The sequence below is a fragment of the Saccoglossus kowalevskii genome, chromosome 7, assembly GCF_978046115.1.
Source record: "Saccoglossus kowalevskii chromosome 7, keSacKowa6.1, whole genome shotgun sequence".
Taxonomy (NCBI): Eukaryota; Metazoa; Hemichordata; class Enteropneusta; family Harrimaniidae; genus Saccoglossus; species Saccoglossus kowalevskii.
The window spans coordinates 17,270,054-17,290,808 of NC_140647.1; the positions used below are offsets into that span (position 1 = coordinate 17,270,054).

Here is a 20,755-nt window from a genome sequence, read left to right on the forward strand (position 1 = left end):
TTGACGAAGAACTAGGACAAAAATATCACATGACACTTAAACCTGCAAAATGTTGTTTGATTTTTTCAGCTTCCTGAGATCTTTGAAGCCCAGCTTGTTATGAATCAATTAAAGTACTCTGGTATGTTAGAAACAGTAAAAATAAGACGAGCTGGCTTTCCAGTTAGAAGATGTTTTGAAGACTTTGTCAGAAGGTGAGTTTACTTATCTCAATTGTGCCTAGAATATCTAGATGTAAAATGTTACTCCTGATGTTGTCTTCACTTTAACCTTTTCACCTCCAAACTTTTCTCACCCATTTCTTTCTGCACTTTTTTCTTGTATTCTTTGATATTTTTGGAAATGAATCCTAATTTTGGAGCCAACAGACAAAATTTTAGTCAATTTTCAGTTTTTTTCAAAAAAAATTCAACATTTTCCATTGCAGGTACAAGATGTTGATTCCATCACAGCATGCAAGTGAAGAAATGCCAGAAATCTGCTTATATATTTTAGAGAAATATGATGAAAATAGGAAAAACTGGCAGCTAGGAAAGACCAAAGTGTTCCTACGAGAACAGTTAGAATATCAGCTGGAAGTGGAAAGAGAGAAACAGTTGCATGCATATGCCACAGTCATCCAGGCATATACAAAGATGTTTGTCTCAAGGTGAGTTGTAAAATTATATTATTGTGTATGTTCTTTATTAATAAAATATAAAAAACTTGATTCATGGATACTTACCACCACTGTGGAATATTTGCCTTCAATCATTTATTTGTTTGTCCACAGAAAGAAGTTTAGAAAGATTGTTTTTCAGATTGTGGCTATTCAGAAAACGTTCAGAGTGAGTAGTCTTGTTAATTTTTCTATGGAGATAGCTTTTGCAGATGGATCAATGCTTTTTTTTAATTTTTTTTTTTTTTAGTTGTAACCATCACTCAATAGTGGTTTTTGTAGTCATTACTCTGCATTCTTTTTTAGGCTTATTTCTATAGAAAGCAGTACTTGCGTACTAGAAAAGCCATCATCAGGTTACAGTGCTTTGGTAGGTCTATAATGGCACGGAATGTATATCTGAAGAAACTGGAAGAGAAGAGAATAGAGGAAGAAAGAATCCGAGAAGAACAGCGGAAAAGAGAGGAAGAAGAACGAAGGTATAGAAGAACTTCCTGAAATTGTGGATTTTGAATTCTTATGGTTGTGGATTTATAGTGTGAATTTCATATGGGAGTTTATTAGATCTGTGGTATAAATCCCTATGGGAGTGGGTCAGATCTGTGTACTGAATCCCTATGGCAGTTTTTTGGTTCTATGCACAGTCAGCTGGCACACACGTGATAATAAAATAAATGCGATATTTACTATATGGGGCCGCCATCTTGAATGCGGTATAAAACTAAATAAGATTTCAGATTCATACAAATCAGGACAAAAATACCAATCTTTCACAGAAATACGATCCGTTGAGGGTGATATTAAAGCAAACGATAACAAAATTCGGCCGAATTCATCGTTTTTGTGTGGAAAAATCCCTTAAATACCAACACCTAATTACACGAAGAACACTTTCCTGGGGTAATTGAAACCAAAAATTGTCATTCCAGCTCAGCAGCCAATCAGCGACGGGCTTACAGTTAGATGACAATTTTGGTCTATGGTCTGAATCTCTGTGGGAGTTGGTCAAATCTGTTTTAATTTTACTTCCTATGAAGTTCATCAGTTCAATGGTTTGACTTTCTATTGGAAGTGCTCAGTTCTATTGTATGGATTCCTATAGGAGTTGTTCAATGTATGGTGTGAACCCCTACGGAAGATGATGCTTTCATAAGTAAATGTGTCAACAGATTTAAGAAAGTGGTGCGCTACTTTGAGTGGTTCTTTCGTTGACGATCAGAACTCATTCTGTTGAACTTTCAGGGAAATGGAGAGGCTTGAACAAGAAAAGAAAATTAGAGAGTTAGAAGAACTGAAGAAAAAGTTAGAAGAAGAAGCAAGACTGAAAAGAGAGCGCGAGGAGGAACAGAAACGAAAGGAAGAAGAAGAACGTCAAGCAGCGATAATACGAGTCAGACAGTTAGAAGAAGCTCGAAGATTGGAAGAAGAAGAGGCAAGGAGAAAGGTAATCTTTTGAAAATCATTTTGTCATTGCAGATTCATCACATTTTTGCACTTCATCAGATTATTTGTAATTTATTTAATATTTGATGTATGTGAAATAATTTATTTTTTAGAAAATGATAATAAAAAAGTCAAATAGTGTGAATTTCTTAACAGTACATAGATGTAACTAACTATAGCACTGTACAATTAAACTTGTGATATTTGTAGATGATTTTTATTTCATTTCATTAAAGCGACAATAGCTGTGATTTTTAAAATATAAAACAAAGATGACCAAATCTTACCTAAATATTGATTTAGATACAATTACATGGACAAAGTGACTCTGAGTGCCGAGTACCATAGTCGTTATTTTGTTGAAATTGGTCATGTTGATGTAGATCATGGAAAATTTCCATGCACGAAACACTATGATGGCAAATGACACATAAAATCATCAGTGACTGGCTGTCAGACAGGCATAGCTGCCATCATATGTCGTAATCTCTGAAGTTCCCTTGAGATCTGGACACAATCCTGCGGCCATCTCTTTTTCTTGAACGTGATTTAATGTACAATGGTGTGGTATATAGCGTATATGCTATGCTTTCAGTGTCCACATTTTGGTGAATGTCATTACAAACATCACAGGCAGTAATGACACAGGAAATGCTTTAGTAAAAATAAAAATCAGAGAAAGTTGATAGTTACAGCTATTGGCGTGGTATCACTGGTGGTGGGTGCATTGGCTTGCATGGCAATGTGTATTTTGTGTCCTATACTTTCTATTGTGTTGTTACTGCTACACAAAAAGTTAACATGCTGCTTACTATGCTTGCAATTATTGTTTGTTTGCTTTCAACCGCATTAATACTAGTTTTGCTTCTGCTTTATAACTTCTCATTTGCTCCATTTTCTTTTATCACATTATCATCAGAGGATTGAACAGCTGGTAAGATTTCAATATTTTTTTTATTTTGGCTTTCTGCTTTTATTCATATTCCAAAACATTTTATCACTACTTAATTTATTAGATTAAGTTTTTTGGAACAATTGTTTATTATATTAAACAATTGGCAGATACACCTGGTGACACATGAACAATGAATAGGCATATATGACAGATACATCTGGTGACACATGAACAATGAATAGGCATATATGACAGATACACCTGGTGACACATGAACAATGAATAGGCATATATGACAGATACACCTGGTGACACATGAACAATGAATAGGCATATATGACAGATACACCTGGTGACACATGAACAATGAATAGGCATATATGACAGATACACCTGGTGACACATGAACAATGAATAGGCATATATGACAGATACACCTGGTGACACATGAACAATGAATAGGCATATATGACAGATACACCTGGTGACACATGAGCAATGAATAGGCATATATGACAGATACACCTGGTGACACATGAACAATGAATAGGCATATATGACAGATACACCTGGTGACACATGAACAATGAATAGGCATATATGACAGATACACCTGGTGACACATGAACAATGAATAGGCATATATGACAGATACACCTGGTGACACATGAACAATGAATATGCATATATGACAGATACACCTGGTGACACATGAACAATGAATATGCATATATGACAGATACACCTGGTGACACATGAACAATGAATTGGCATATATGACAGATACACCTGGTGACACATGAACAATGAATAGGCATATATGACAGATACACCTGGTGACACATGAACAATGAATAGGCATATATGACAGATACACCTGGTGACACATGAACAATGAATAGGCATATATGACAGATACACCTGGTGACACATGAACAATAAATAGGCATATATGACAGATACACCTGGTGACACATGAACAATAAATAGGCATATATGACAGATACACCTGGTGACACATGAACAATGAATAGGCATATATGACAGATACACCTGGTGACACATGAACAATAAATAGGCATATATGACAGATACACCTGGTGACACATGAACAATGAATTGCATATATGACAGATACACCTGGTGACACATGAACAATGAATAGGCATATATGACAGATACACCTGGTGACACATGAACAATGAATAGGCATATATGACAGATACACCTGGTGACACATGAACAATGAATAGGCATATATGACAGATACACCTGGTGACACATGAACAATGAATAGGCATATATGACAGATACACCTGGTGACACATGAACAATAAATAGGCATATATGACAGATACACCTGGTGACACATGAACAATGAATAGGCATATATGACAGATACACCTGGTGACACATGAACAATGAATAGGCATATATGACAGATACACCTGGTGACACATGAACAATGAATAGGCATATATGACAGATACACCTGGTGACACATGAACAATGAATAGGCATATATGACAGATACACCTGGTGACACATGAACAATGAATAGGCATATATGACAGATACACCTGGTGACACATGAACAATGAATAGGCATATATGACAGATACACCTGGTGACACATGAACAATGAATAGGCATATATGACAGATACACCTGGTGACACATGAACAATAAATAGGCATATATGACAGATACACCTGGTGACACATGAACAATAAATATGCATATATGACAGATACACCTGGTGACACATGAACAATGAATAGGCATATATGACAGATACACCTGGTGACACATGAACAATAAATAGGCATATATGACAGATACACCTGGTGACACATGAACAATGAATTGCATATATGACAGATACACCTGGTGACACATGAACAATGAATAGGCATATATGACAGATACACCTGGTGACACATGAACAATGAATAGGCATATATGACAGATACACCTGGTGACACATGAACAATGAATAGGCATATATGACAGATACACCTGGTGACACATGAACAATGAATAGGCATATATGACAGATACACCTGGTGACACATGAACAATGAATATGCATATATGACAGATACACCTGGTGACACATGAACAATGAATAGGCATATATGACAGATACACCTGGTGACACATGAACAATGAATAGGCATATATGACAGATACACCTGGTGACACATGAACAATGAATAGGCATATATGACAGATACACCTGGTGACACATGAACAATGAATAGGCATATATGACAGATATACCTGGTGACACATGAACAATGAATAGGCATATATGACAGATACACCTGGTGACACATGAACAATGAATAGGCATATATGACAGATACACCTGGTGACACATGAACAATGAATAGGCATATATGACAGATACACCTGGTGACACATGAACAATGAATAGGCATATATGACAGATACACCTGGTGACACATGAACAATGAATAGGCATATATGACAGATACACCTGGTGACACAAAAAATGAATTGTCATTAATAGTAGATCTGTATTCATTACATTTTGTGTCACACACAAATGTTGAATGCAACTATATATACAATATTTGTTATATGTTGTATTTAAAGGCTGAAGAAGAAAGAAAAAGGAAAGAAGAAGAGGATGCCAAGTAAGCATTCATAATTATTAAGATACAAATAACGGTTGGTTTCAAGTTTTAGGAAATTTGTCTTATTCTTCATTTATCTATGCTTGTTGCTTCCTTCTAATTTGGAAGATGCTGTCCTCTGCTAATGCAACAAAATAATGTAACCATGGAAATGATTTCAAATGGTGGACATTTTGGCTGACAAAATGTTCATTCAAGCCGTTTCTACTACCCCTATTTATTGATGTGATACATTGTATGTCAACATTCTCAAAATGATATGAACCCCTATGATTCAACAAAAATTTATTATTATTTGAAAAACACTCATTGAAAAAGTCACTAACTACATGAGCTTATTGCTCCATTTGGGAGCTCTCATATGTCCAGTATTATTTGTTTTTTTGTGTGTGTTACTTTATTGTATTTTCAACTAAGATCCCACTCTGGGATACGATTTCAATAAAGATTATTATTATTATTATAAATGAAGTAGATGGTTGAGTAAATTTGAAACTTGATCTAAGTCTTCCAAAATAAAGCTGTAGTCACCTGATATACGAATTCTAAATCAAATGTATGAATTGTAGGAGAAAAGCTGAGGAAGAAGAGAAGAAGAGACAAGAAGAAGAACGAAAGAGGTTGGAAGAGGAAAAAATCAAAGAAGAAGAAAAACAGAAGCAAAGAACAGCTGAATTAGCTGCTGCGGAACTACAAGCATTGAATGAGTTTGATTCATCTTTAGCATTGGTAAGTGATCATACATGTTTGATTCATCTTTGGCATTGGTAAGTGATCATACATGTTTGATTCATCTTTAGCATTGGTAAGTGATCATACATGTTTGATTCATCTTTACCATTGGTAAGTGATCATACATGTTTGATTCATCTTTGGCATTGGGAAGTGAACATACATGTTTGATTCATCTTTAGCATTGGTAAGTGATCATACATGTTTGATTCATCTTTGGCATTGGTAAGTGATGATACATGTTTGATTCATCTTTAGCATTGGTAAGTGATCATACATGTTTGATTCATCTTTAGCATTGGTAAGTGATCATACATGTTTGATTCATCTTTGGCATTGGTAAGTGATCATACATGTTTGATTCATCTTTAGCAATGGTAAGTGATCATACATGTTTGATTCATCTTTGGCATTGGTAAGTGATCATACATGTTTGATTCATCTTTAGCAATGGTAAGTGATCATACATGTTTGATTCATCTTTAGCATTGGTAAGTGATCATACATGTTTGATTCATCTTTGGCATTGGTAAGTGATCATACATGTTTGATTCATCTTTGGCATTGGTAAGTGATCATACATGTTTGATTCATCTTTGGCATTGGTAAGTGATCATACATGTTTGATTCATCTTTGGCATTGGTAAGTGATCATACATGTTTGATTCATCTTTAGCATTGGTAAGTGATGATACATGTTTGATTCATCTTTAGCATTGGTAAGTGATGATACATGTTTGATTCATCTTTAGCATTGGTAAGTGATCATACATGTTTGATTCATCTTTAGCATTGGTAAGTGATCATACATGTTTGATTCATCTTTAGCATTGGTAAGTGATCATACATGTTTGATTCATCTTTAGCATTGGTAAGTGATCATACATGTTTGATTCATCTTTAGCATTGGTAAGTGATCATACATGTTTGATTCATCTTTAGCATTGGTAAGTGATCATACATGTTTGATTCATCTTTGGCATTGGTAAGTGATCATACATGTTTGATTCATCTTTGGCATTGGTAAGTGATCATACATGTTTGATTCATCTTTGGCATTGGTAAGTGATCATACATGTTTGATTCATCTTTGGCATTGGTAAGTGATCATACATGTTTGATTCATCTTTGGCATTGATAAGTGATCATACATGTTTGATTCATCTTTGGCATTGGTAAGTGATCATACATGTTTGATTCATCTTTAGCATTGGTAAGTGATCATACTCGTTTGATTCATCTTTGGCATTGGTAAGTGATCATACATGTTTGATTCATCTTTGGCATTGGTAAGTGATCATACATGTTTGATTCATCTTTGGCTTTGGTAAGTGATCATACATGTTTGATTCATCTTTAGCATTGGTAAGCGATCATACATGTTTGATTCATCTTAGCATTGGTAAGTTATCACACATGTTTGATTCATCTTTAGGATTGGTAAGTGATCAAACATGTACAAGATTTATTTCTTGACTAACCCTGCATAACTGCATGCGAATTTGTTTTCGATTGGATGAGACTGAACTGTGTCTAAGTATTCATTATTCACATATAACTGGAGGGTTCTGTGGTGGAGTTACAGAGAGTGTGTTCATAACTGATATTTTACCCACTACCATTGACAGTCGACCTAAACACTGTAACAAACCTCTTAATAATATCAGAACACACTGTATATGTATAATTTCACTGTAATAGATGCTGTACCCTCATTAGATACTGCCTATTTCCATACGTCCCAAATGCAAATCCCATATTTACTCTGTGGCTGAATCAAACAGACTTTTCCTGTTGCGGCTACTTCCAGGCTATGCTTGGTATATTTTTGTTAACTCATCTATTATGGAAGATAACCATGCTGGATTTAACCTTGTTAATGGCTATTTGTTTCTTGTAGTATGATGATGATGCATTCTTTGATGATGAGGCAGAAGATATGTCAAAAAAGTCTCAAGAAACCAATTGCTATGAAGGATATTTAACTATGAAAGGTATAACATAACATAACTATGTATTGTTTATGTATGTAACATAATAAAAACCATATGAGAGCTTAGTATAATGTAATAAGCTTTGATTGTGGTTTGACACAGTTTGAAGCCATTCCATGATGATTCTTATATGCATTGTTTTATAGGAGGAGTAATGAATGTTTGGAAGAAGAGATGGTTTGTTCTCAGAGATGATAATTTGATGTGGTTTAAGGCAAAACAGGTAGATACTGATGTTTTGTATGATCTTTTACCAGTATGTGTTTTTAGCTCTACAACACAGTACACATAAAGTCATATAAATAAGATAAAATTGTGGGACTTGGATTAAATAGAGAATATTCTATTGTATTTTTTCTGTAGGAAGCATTGAAGTCTGGTTGGTTAATGAAGAAAGGTGGTGGTACTGGTACACTGTCAAGGTAAATGATTATTTGAATCACCTCAATACAGTACAAGAGAAAATCATAAAATAACTGCTCCTTTGATCTTAACATGGTTTGTGCTATGCTGTAAAATCACAACTATCAATGTTAATCTATAATATATTTGTCTGCCTTTTGCTTGTAGACGCAACTGGAAGAAACGTTGGTTTGTTTTAAAAGACACATTATTGGTGTATTATGACTCTGACGCTGAGTCTGCTAAACTGCTGGGCAAGATTGATATTAGGGCAGCCAAGTAAGTACTAATGATCAGTCCTTAATTGCAAAACACTGTAAAGCATAGCATATATACTCTATATCGCCGTTGTACATTGAATCACTTGCAAGTAAAAAAAAAGATGGCTGCAGTCTTGTGCCCAGGGGTCCAGAAGGCGCCATCTATTGAAATCCAGTTTTGTCAACTGAACCTAAGGGATTATTCTCCAAGATGCTGTCTTACTGAGGCACTGGGTGAAAATGCTAATCTGTCCCTCTCATGATTGGCTAAGTCTCTCTGACCGCCTTTCAAAATCAGGGCTATTGCTGCTTTAAAGATGTAATGGTATTATACTTCCAAAATCATAAACTATTTTTAATTACTCATTATTAATTGCTTTAATTGTTTATATTTTGTTTGTACAGAGATATTGTAGATGCCAGCAGTGCTAGAGAGAATGCCTTGAATATTGTCACATACAGTAGAGTGTATCATATCGTAGCTGACACTGCCGATGAATGCAGGTGAGTAACGTCAGAAATACACACGAACACACACGATTACTAGAACTTGTACAGCTTCTCTTTCGTATCTGACGCATGCGCTTACGGTTGTAGTTTACGTCATGAATATTAATGTAGTGAAATACAAATACATATTCTGACAAGTATATTTAGGTGTATCATGACGTAGCTGACATACTATGTTTAGTATGAAACTGAATTTGTATGTTTTGATTGTGAATTTAAAAAGTGTGATGTTTGTCTGTTTTCATGGCAATTTGAAAAGTGTGATTTCTGCCAAGAATATGACAATAATTTTATGTACCAATAATGTTTATGTTCACATTGACGTAAAATGGCATAACATTTAAGCATTGATGTATTTTCACTTTTAATAGCGTGCAAAGAAAATGCTTCATACACCTTGACTTGATCAATCGAGTTTTACAGATATGTTCAAGATTAAATTCATGTATTATTGTACAATAGATAGGAATCTAGTTAAATGTTTGTCTCACAGTTTCAGGAATTACTGGATTAATGATGTAGATATTATCTAGATTGTTTGGATAAACAAATTTATCATTCTTTTCAATATTTTTTACAGTGAATGGTACAGTATTCTGATGAAAGTATTTCGATGTAAATACAATGAACTGAAAGATTTACAAGATGAACAAGCTAATCCTAAGAATGCCATTGGCTCATTGGACGTGGCATTGATTGATTCTCTCCCACCTATCAACATACCTTCAAGGTTTGTACTAGATGATGTCATATGCTATTTTTAGACTGACATCATAGGCAATGTCAAACCCTGATTGGTTGTGAGTGGTATTGCCTTAGTCGTTGTTATGACTACATCATTGAAACTCTACAGTTTTTGAAAGATTAAATAATCAGATCTCTTGTGTATTTTCTATCTAATCATTGTATACATATTTCATTAAGTAACTGTTCTGTCATCATAAATTTTTTAAATAAATTGTTTACCTAAGAATATCGTTTGTGAAGGTCAACATAACATAATAGCACACAGGCCTGGGTAAACATTATCGAAAAAAAAAACTCTTGTAACATGTTAATCAATTCATCATGATTTGAAAACACTAGAGACCTTTCAGGAAGCTGTTGAACTAGATTCTCATATCAAATTACGAGAACACACCCTGGAAAATCTGATTCACTCCAAATGTTGCAACATTTATATAGAGATTTTTTTTACTAGGTTTGTCTGCAGTGGAGGTTTAGACCACAATCTGGAAGAGTGGTACATATTTTACAACAACTTCTACCTGTTTTATTCTTTCTTGCAACAATTGAATACATATTTGTTTTTGTTGCCTTGTAGACCCAATGCCTTTGCTATAGTCACTGCAGACAGAGTGTATAACATGATAGCAGAATCTGCCGAAGAAATGAACAATTGGCTTACAGGTGAGCTGAATGTGAATCATCTACACGTCGTTTCGTGAATCATGAAATCCACTGTGGGACATCCAATAGTAATAGTTCTTCTAAACTGACGGAATATTTTACTGTGATTGTAATGATCTTGTCTCATTTTTCAGTACTTTACCATCATAAAACACGTGATGGTTACAAGAAACAAGATACTTTACTGAGTGGTTGGTTGAGTAAAGAAACCCATGGGTCATTAGCCAAAGGTGGCTCTACAAAGAAGAAGAGATTCTTTGTATTAACGGGTAACACCATGGACTTCTACAAAGGAGTGGAATCAACACAGAAACTTGGAACTATTGTATTGAATAGTTTATGTTCTGTTATTCCCCCTGACGACAAGGCATTCAAAGAATTGGGTATGTATTGAAATATTCGGTGGTTTCAAACTAGAATAATGATAATATCTCACTGTAGGACTACCCGCTGACCACCATCAGATATTGAGATGATCAGTGAACACTACATAGTTTATTGCATTCATTCATTCATTCATTCACACTGATTATTGGGTAATGTACTTGGTGGTCTTGGAGATATGCATGTGTAATTAATAACTATCACCTTGTAGCATGGACATGGCTGAATATTTTTTTACAAATGAATTTCTTGAAAATTTTGCTTGTGTCTGGTTTTTCAAAAGTGTGAAAGAAAAACTTTGGGGTCACCAAACTAGCTTTTGAATTAATTCTGACCTTCAGTTGTACGTATCTTGACTAATTTTAAATTCAAAATGGCTGCCAGGATTGGTTTATAATACAAAGTCATTGTTTCTTTGAAAACAATTTTAGGTACTGACTATTTTTTCATTTATTTGAATCTTTCATATCAATGAGAACTCTGGTTTCCCTAAATTTGTCGTAATTATTACAGAGAGTTGAAGCCAGGTCCATCCATATATCGAAACTAAGATGTTTCTATTTCTCATTCCTAATCAGTTAACATGCACCATAGGTGAGGTTTACCATACACTGCACAAATAAGTGAAAACTCAACTAATTAACAAACAAACACACCTCTAAGGGTTATATGGGTATCATCATCATCATCATCTTCCTCCCTCCTGTCTTTACTAACTATAAAAATGTAGTGTTTTTTTTTTCCCTATTTACTGCCTATCCTCATCACGACTAGTCTTTGTAGGGAGGAAGAGACACCATTCATTTAGTGGTGCAGTACTACTTAATGATTATAACAACACACAACGTAGATCATGTCTTCCTCTCTCTGGATCACAAAGTTTCAGACAATCACGGTCACCTAAAAAAAGTGGTAGGTTCTTAGTAGTAGTTGTAGTCGCATATGTACTTGCACGCTACTTGTTGTCTTGTTGTGCATGTTGTCTTGAGTTGCATGGCCATTTATGTCTTGATTATTGTCTGCACGAATAGTTGTGACAAAAATGTGGAACTATTTTTTTCATACGTGGAAGGATAATAACATAGTTGAGAATAGGGTTTGGCCATATTGGCGTATTGATATTGATAAATTACTAGTACTTTAGTTCCAAGTTCCAGAAAATATACTGTATATTGTTCTGGTTGATAGAAATGTTACAGTTTATCTCATGCTAATCTGTCAAATTGCAACAAGCTTATATATTATTTTCAACAAGTTTGTAACTAAGTGGTTCTTAGGTAACTAAGTAATTGATGACAGTTGAAAAAGATTATAGCATTGACTTTGAGATAACAGTTGAAGTCTTCTAGGTGAACAGGAAATTTATTTGAATAATAACACATATTACTCGGCTCTCTGATATGAATGGGTGAATTGTGGAGATGAATAATCATACTGTCATTTTTTTGTCACAAAAGTTTGAAAATTATATTTATCTTTTGAACAATATTTTAAGCGATATTCAAAGAAAACAAAGTGATCGTGCATACAGCATGCATTATACTTACCTCACAAATGTGCATTTCATTACTTTATGTTAATCAACCTCTTTAACTTAAAATTCAACCAATCACATAACATTAAATAAATAATATGTCTAATTTGTCGATAACTTTCATTGCTAACCTGCAACAAGCTTATATTAACACTTACCCATAGTAAACTACTTATCACAATATTTGAACTAAGTTTTATAATATTTACTTGCATGAATACAAATATACATATTGTTTGGTAATTGTATGTATCATGTACTTTTATAATAATTGTATGTTGTTTAAATGTTGAACTAAATCCTAGATATATACACTGGTATTCCAGCATAGTATCAATGAATACAGTAATGAATTCACCTTACACCATTAACATTGATTCCCATTACTGATGTATTAATACTCATCAGTTATAAACATGTGTGGTATCAGTCTTGGAGACTGATGGCAATAACAACTGCGCTTTTTAAATTCACGGTTTTATCATTTAGATAGTGTTTTCTATGCTAACTTTTACCTATTCACTGGGTTTTAATTTAGCGCATTTTCCAGTCAGCAAAATGAGCAAAATTAAAACCCAGTGAATAATTAACCCCTTTTACAGTATATAGAAAGAGTCATAGATTTGTTTGTGATATCTCATTCCTCCCTTTGCTGCCTTGTAACTAATAGATAGACAGCTGTATTAAACTAAATGACGAAGGAATATTGGCCGGTCATTGAAACTATAATCTGATGGTGTTAAGTGTACTGTCAATTGTCAAATACCAAATGTGGTTTCTGTAGCAAAATGCACTGTATTACTAAATACACAGTTAAAATTGACCACAGTGGAGTATTCATGTTTTGTTTACAGCTAGTTTCATTTTGTTTTGTTTTGAGTGAAAATCTGTACATGTAAAAAAAAAACAAACAAAAAACCTAAATGTAAATAAAATTGTTCTCATGAGCAATGTTTTCTATAGAAGGCTTGTTGTACACCCTGGCACATACCTATAGTTAGGTAAAAAAGCAAGAATAACAGCAGTCCTTGGCACAGAAAAACTCCTCTCTCTGGGCAGTAATACAGTACAGTAATTGCCTGGTCTGAACCATTCTGCAATGGAGCAACTATGTGCCTTGTCTGAGAAAACATGCAAAGCTTAGCTTGCAGCCTTTATATAGTTCATATTATATTTATGAGGCACCTCAAGATTAATATAGTTCATGCTATATTGATTGAGGGAATTAATTTTGAACGCAATTACTTTTGAACATTTATAATTGAGTTATTGTTTGTGTCAATACAGTTTTGTATTTTATTTCTTTATTTCAGACTAGATCATCATCGTTTTTGTTTATAAATTCATTAATTTTAATTTGCTTATTATCATCTTATTTTATTACCTTGCCCGTACCATCAAAGATGAAAGGGAAAGGTATATTAAGGGGAAAATTTTGTCCAGCGTTGTCGTTATCGTCGTCATCGTTAATAATTGTTATTGTGTGCATAATAACTTTACTAATTCTATTCCAAACTTCATCAAACTTGGTCACCTTATTCATCAGTATAAAGTCTTCCCTGAGTTTGAACAACAGATGTCCTGTATGAAAATATCATGCAAAAATTGAGAAAATCTGATAAAATATTTTGACTGTTTCTACTTGACTGATCACTGGTGATACACATCAAAGGTCACTGATCTCAGTGGAAATGTGCATTGTTGTATGTGTTCAATGAAGCAAATGATTTATCTTGTAATAATATCCTTGGTAATGTGTCTCAGAATTCCATACTGGGTTTCAAAACCAACTCATGGAGAGATTGCACAGTCTGATACACATTTGCAAACCTACCAATAAAATCTTTACAGAAAACAAGATGTCAGAAAATCAATATAAGCACTCCTATGAACTGGGTGCCAAACTTTGATCAAGATCTGAAGCTAATAGAAAATCTGTTTAGTTCAAAGTTATCAAATCAAAAACAATACATAAAAAATACATAAAAAGCAAAACATTTCATCCACATTTTAAAAAGAAAATTGTTCTAAAATATATGTATTCTGTATTTGACAAACAGTTCATTCGACAAATGAAAACTCACAGGAATATGTTTCAGCTATTAGAACAGAATGATAGTTTTTATAATACTGGTTTTAAAAACGCACTTCAAAGATTGCAGTGTTTGAAGATGTAGATTCTCAGGAGGCAACAGTACTGTTGACTTCTCCCTCCACCAACTAACTATTTAAGTTGATTTGCATACAAAGCAGAGCTTGCAACATGATAGCTATTTATAAAGGGTGTTTGTTTTTTACTTTTCATATAATACAGTAGTCACACAATGAGGCAGTTCATATTTGTCTCAGTGAATCATTAATTTTTGACAGACACCTGTACAAAATACTTGGACAAAAGCCAGCTAAGATTTTCTGTTATCTTGCATGTTCTATGAATCTATTCACGTCTAAATGCAGCACTTTTTTTTGCGATGAGGCATTTGTTTTTATACTAAAATATCTGAATTACTTTGAATAAAGCTGGAAATTATGTCCCTCAAAATAATTAAACAAATAAGGCACCAATGTTTTTGTAAGATATTTACATCTTTAAAGGACATTCGGTAGACTGATTCCCCACTGTTGGTTCAACCCCAAAACTTGTTTGTATTCAAAATTAATTATGACAATGCATATTTATATTGAAACAAACTATGATAAAGGGAATTATATTATATAACAAAGGGCAAGGTCACCAGAGTTCAACTATGTTATTTAAATAATTTAATGTTTTTCTAGATTAGTTACACATCACAGTTGAAAACCAATGAATCCAGTATGTTACTTTCCCTAAGCTTTTAAAAACTACTGTATGATACATGTGTTACAAATTCATATTGTACATTTCAGGTGCGTGGAAATTCATCGTTCATGGACGGAAGAATTCTTACCATTTACACACGTTATCTTACGATGAGTCGTGGAGATGGGTGTGTGCCATACAAGATGTTATAGACAGTAAACCACCGATAGAAACACCAACACAATTACTTATTAATGATCTCAGGGTATGTATATGTTCATTTTAAAGGACTAAATTTCACTCGCTGAAGTCACTATTGTCATCATGTGCAAGTATTAGGATCTGTTCAAACAAAAATATAAATGTTTACATTGGAACCAGTTTTTGATTGTTTGCTAAAAGCTTATTTACAGACTAGTTAGTAAATAAAAAAAACAAATTGAAAAATTTAATTTTGTCATGGTTGATCATAATTCCATGATTTTTGCATGATAATTAACAGTAGAATGCACATATGTTGGTTTTGTGGCAATATACGTGTGTGCATGTGGAGTAATTACAGTATTTGAAAATAAATTTAGGTACACACCAGACACATTTTATAGTTGGTTGTTTTTTTCACCATGAAACAACATTGTATGGTGTAAATAAATTAATCTCAGTGACTGATAATGTCAAGAAACAAAAATTGTGTTGGGAACTACTGTACCTAATTTAGTTTTGGACTCTAGGTGGCGCTGTTTATGAATTTCCTTATCTGATTTACAATGATGGTTTTCACACTCATTAGTGATTAACACAGTTTTAGATAAGAACTATCGGCAAAATATGAAAGTTTGTTTTTTCATAACTGAAACAGTGTCCTATATTTTCATTCTCTTGAAAAACTTTACAAATTCTGCATGTTCGCTAGTTTTGCGACTGTGAAATGAACCGTCATAATTTATTGACTTTTAGCTTTTTGTAAAATCTATATTGTTTGATTTGTTTACTTTTCAGGAAGCCGCTTCAGAAAATAATACAGCATTAATAAACCAGATATACTCACGTAATCCTATACTGAGGAATACGCCCCACACCTTGAAAGCACCGCTGTTACCACTGCCATATGGGCAAATAGCATCTACAGGTAAGTTCTTTATCCTCCATACCTGTGTTTCCTGGCGTCAAGTCACTTTGGTGCTGTTCCTGTTCTTAGTACCAGGCAGGCTCATCACAAAAAGTATATGATTTCCACAGATTCTTTCTTTCTTCCATATCAAACCTCTGTTTAGGGGGTGATGGGACAATTATTTTTATAGCTGTGTATAAAAGTTTTCGTATTGCTTTGTTGCAGACTTAGACAAAGGTTATACAAGTTTACAGGAAGAAGCTGTTAAAATATTCAGTACATTACAAGGTTCTGAAAACGTCGGTGATCCTGTTCCTGTTATTCAGGTATGGTTTTATAATGATGTGTATTCATTTTATCACTATTTGGCAAAGTGGTAAAACCTATCTTCACTTGACATGCTTGCTTGTATTTAGCATTAATATTCTTTTACAAAATGGAAAAAAAATATACATCAGTTTGGATAGCATATGACAATTTTGAAATACAACTCAAAATGCAATATAAAAAAGAATTGCTACAGTTGTATGTGCAAATTTCTGGTACCTTCTTTGTTTATTTTGAGACAAAATTATCCAGTGGTAACCAGGCATGATTGATGAATTGTTATACAAGCAGTACAAAATTGTCTAGAACATCATCATGGGCAATGTTTTGATCTAGGGGAAGGGGCAGTTTCCTTAAAATTGTTGTATAACTGTTAACAATAAACTTAATATTTAATTTCTTAGGGTATCATGCAGACCTGCCATGATTTGAGACCGTTACGAGATGAAGTCTACTGTCAGTTGATAAAACAAACCACAGGCATTCAAGATGTTGACAGTCTTAATAATCTTAGGAATTGGCAAATAATGGCTTGTATGAGTTGCACATTCCTACCAAGTAGAAAAATACAACGATACCTCAGATTCCACTTATTAAGGTATTTCTGACTTTAAACAAATACAGTGGCCCCTCGCTAAGTCGCCGGTGTCGGGATCCAAGCAAAAACCGTGACTTATCGAGGGCCGGGACTTACCGAGGGACCTCGTGAAAGAGTGAGGCCGTGCATTGAAAAACATATAAAAAGCACATATAAACCCTCGGTTGTCATGACATGTGTCATCATATGTGTCAGGCAGTATTCGAATAAAATCATGACTATGTTTGCTGTAAACATTGCAGTGATGCGTTGTTTATTTTGTTAGGGTCCCGACTTCAACGGTAACAGCTTCCAAAATGAACCAGTTTCATCGCAATTATAAACTAGTTCGTCAAAATAACCACCTTCATAGATAATTTATCTCAGTTTTTTAGCTCCGCTGTCGACTTTGTCGAGCGGAGCTTATCATATGAGTGATTGTCCGTCTCCGTCATCGTCGTCCGTCGTTGTCCGTGTCAATGTTTTACTTTTTCAACTTCTTCTTGAAAACTACAAGCCTGAATGCTTTGATACTTGGTGTATATGTACCTTGGGTAGACCTCTCTTAGGTTTGTTCATTTCATGTTGATATCTTCAATTCTCTAATTTTGGTGAATATTTTTGTCATTTTTGGTAAAAAGTGATATTTTCGACTTCTTGTTAAAAACCGCAAGTGCAATTGCTTTGATATTACATATATAGGTACTACATGTGGACATCTCTCAGATTTGTTCATTTTGTAATGATATCTTTAATTCTCTAATTTTGGTGAATATTTTTATCATTTTTGGTAAAAAGTGATATTTTCGACTTCTTGTTAAAAACCGCAAGTCCAATTGCTTTGATACTACATATATAGGTACTACATGTGGACCTCTCTCAGATTTGTTCATTTTGTAATGATATCTTTAATTCTCTAATTTTGGTGAATATTTTTATCATTTTTGGTAAAAAGTGATATTTTCGATTTCTTGTTAAAAACCACAAGTCCGATTGCTTTGATATTACATATATAGGTACTACATGTGGACCTCTCTCAGATTTGTTCATTTTGTGATGATGTCTTCAATTCTCTAATTTTGGTGAATATTTTTGTAATTTTTGGTAAAAAGTGATATTTTTGACTTCTTGTTAAAAACCAATAGTTCAATTGCTTTGATATTACATATTTAGATACTACATGTAGACCTTTCTCAGATTAGTTCATTTCGTGATGGTATCTTCGATTCTATAATTTTGGTGAATATTTTTGTCATTTTTGGTAAAAAGTGATATTTTCGACTTCTTGTAAATAACCAATAGTCTGATTGCTTTGATATTACATATATAGGTACTACATGTGGACTTCTCTCAGATTTGTTCATTTTGTGATGGTATCTTCAATTCTCTAATTTTGGTGAATATTTTTGTAATTTTTGGTAAAAAGTGATATTTTCGACTTGTTAAAAACCAAAAGTTCAATTGCTTTGATATTACTATATAGATACTACATGTAGACCTTTCTTAGATTTGTTCATTTCGTGATGATATCTTCAATTCTCTAATTTTGGTGAATATTTTGGTCATTTTTGGTAGAAAGTGATATTTTCGACTTCTTGTTAAAAACTGTAAGTCCGATTGCTTTGATACTATACATATTGTTCATTTTCTAATGATGTCTTCAGTTCTTTAATTGAAATGTGCATTGCTAACAGCGGAGCTATCTCAGTCGATAGGCTGCTTGTTGAGAAAAGTTCTGACAGCGTCCATGTTTGCAGATCGAGCTTTGCCTTGGATTGAGACTGCGTGTTTAGCGTGTCTTGTTTGCCATCGCAAGAACCACCCTGAACTGGCCTCAAATTCAAAGTCGTCGTATCTGAGTTGCGTGCTTTGCATTGTGTGATGGGACCTGAGAGTGGAGTTCCGGCAGGCCGTTCCTGAAGAAACGTAAACTGCTTTATCGATGTCATAATTGTCGGACAATTTTGTGTGTTTTTCAGTTCAGTCCCGCCTCTTGATCAACTTTGAAAACAAATTTACTCTTCATTTTTTACCCACCCACAAATAGTGGGCTCACCCACTGCTAGATCACGTGCAACGCTTAACTTGGTTTCACCTCTTCTTAACACGGTTGATTGCTGTGAGTTTATGGCATACGAACAGGCTGGATAGATTTCGCTTTGACATGCTGCTCAGTTAAGAAATAGAGGTCAGATAAAGAATTCAAATCATTGTAGCGAGTTTTATAGAGGTATACCAAAATGGGACCGGCCGAGAAGCACGTACGGTCACTACTCGACACCCCTGTTGACACCTTGAGTAAGGCCGCGTCACCCATTGAATCTCAGCAATTGACAGATAGTAGGTGTTAAGTTGTCTCTTTAACGGTTAGTTAACAAAACTATACCACAAAACATTAGTCTTTGTACTTCAAAACTGCTGTCAAAACACAATAGAAATTTTGGGAGCCATCAAAGTACCCGCGACTTAGCCGAATCGCGACTTACCGAGGCGCGACTTAGCGAGGGGCCACTGTATATTTAATTTATTCCTCCGACTTTGTAAAAAAAAAATTTCACTGAGATTTAAAGTTTCACTGTTTTTATATATTCACTGGGTTTTAATTTACATATTTCTGGTCAATGACCTTTATTGTATTTGTACATATTAACATGGTTTCATAAATTCATTTACGGTACTGTGATTGAATGAAATGCTATATTCTGAGTTCATGAGATACCTCCCCGGTACTGGTAGTTTTAATGTACCGTTAATCACAACTTGTTTTCAATCTGTTCTTGTACCAGACAAATTGAAGCCTATCCAGACAGCCAGGTAGCTAAATATGCCCAGTATGCTGTGCAAACGTTGAAAAGAACCAGAACAAGAGAATATGTACCTTCTAGAGAAGAAATTATGTCTTGTTTGGTAAGTCATTCTATCAGTATTATGTTCATGGTTTAGTGTAGTGTAGTGTAGTGTAGTGGTGTGTAGTGTAGTGGTGTGTAGTGGTGTGGTGTAGTGGTGTGTAGTGTAGTGAGTGGTGTGTAGTTTAGTTTAGTTTAGTTTACAGTGTAGTATGGTGTAATCTAAT

The 20,755-nt window shown here is 34.2% G+C and overlaps 1 protein-coding gene across 1 annotated transcript in view; it reads left to right on the forward strand.

Moving 5' to 3' along the window:
* LOC100378276 (unconventional myosin-X-like) overlaps window positions 1–20,755 on the forward strand; it is a 74,642-nt gene that overhangs the window by 45,977 nt on the left and 7,910 nt on the right. The window contains exons 18-38 of the mRNA XM_085501189.1: window positions 70–194; window positions 428–649; window positions 773–827; window positions 965–1,137; window positions 1,901–2,102; window positions 3,021–3,035; window positions 5,619–5,659; window positions 6,229–6,388; window positions 8,292–8,385; window positions 8,532–8,608; window positions 8,749–8,807; window positions 8,956–9,066; window positions 9,453–9,551; window positions 10,138–10,287; window positions 10,882–10,967; window positions 11,102–11,350; window positions 15,775–15,932; window positions 16,667–16,796; window positions 17,004–17,104; window positions 17,510–17,703; window positions 20,469–20,589. Of these exons, the coding sequence (XP_085357315.1) occupies window positions 70–194; window positions 428–649; window positions 773–827; window positions 965–1,137; window positions 1,901–2,102; window positions 3,021–3,035; window positions 5,619–5,659; window positions 6,229–6,388; window positions 8,292–8,385; window positions 8,532–8,608; window positions 8,749–8,807; window positions 8,956–9,066; window positions 9,453–9,551; window positions 10,138–10,287; window positions 10,882–10,967; window positions 11,102–11,350; window positions 15,775–15,932; window positions 16,667–16,796; window positions 17,004–17,104; window positions 17,510–17,703; window positions 20,469–20,589 (2,622 nt within the window). The remainder of the gene's footprint in view (window positions 1–69; window positions 195–427; window positions 650–772; window positions 828–964; window positions 1,138–1,900; window positions 2,103–3,020; window positions 3,036–5,618; window positions 5,660–6,228; window positions 6,389–8,291; window positions 8,386–8,531; window positions 8,609–8,748; window positions 8,808–8,955; window positions 9,067–9,452; window positions 9,552–10,137; window positions 10,288–10,881; window positions 10,968–11,101; window positions 11,351–15,774; window positions 15,933–16,666; window positions 16,797–17,003; window positions 17,105–17,509; window positions 17,704–20,468; window positions 20,590–20,755) is intronic.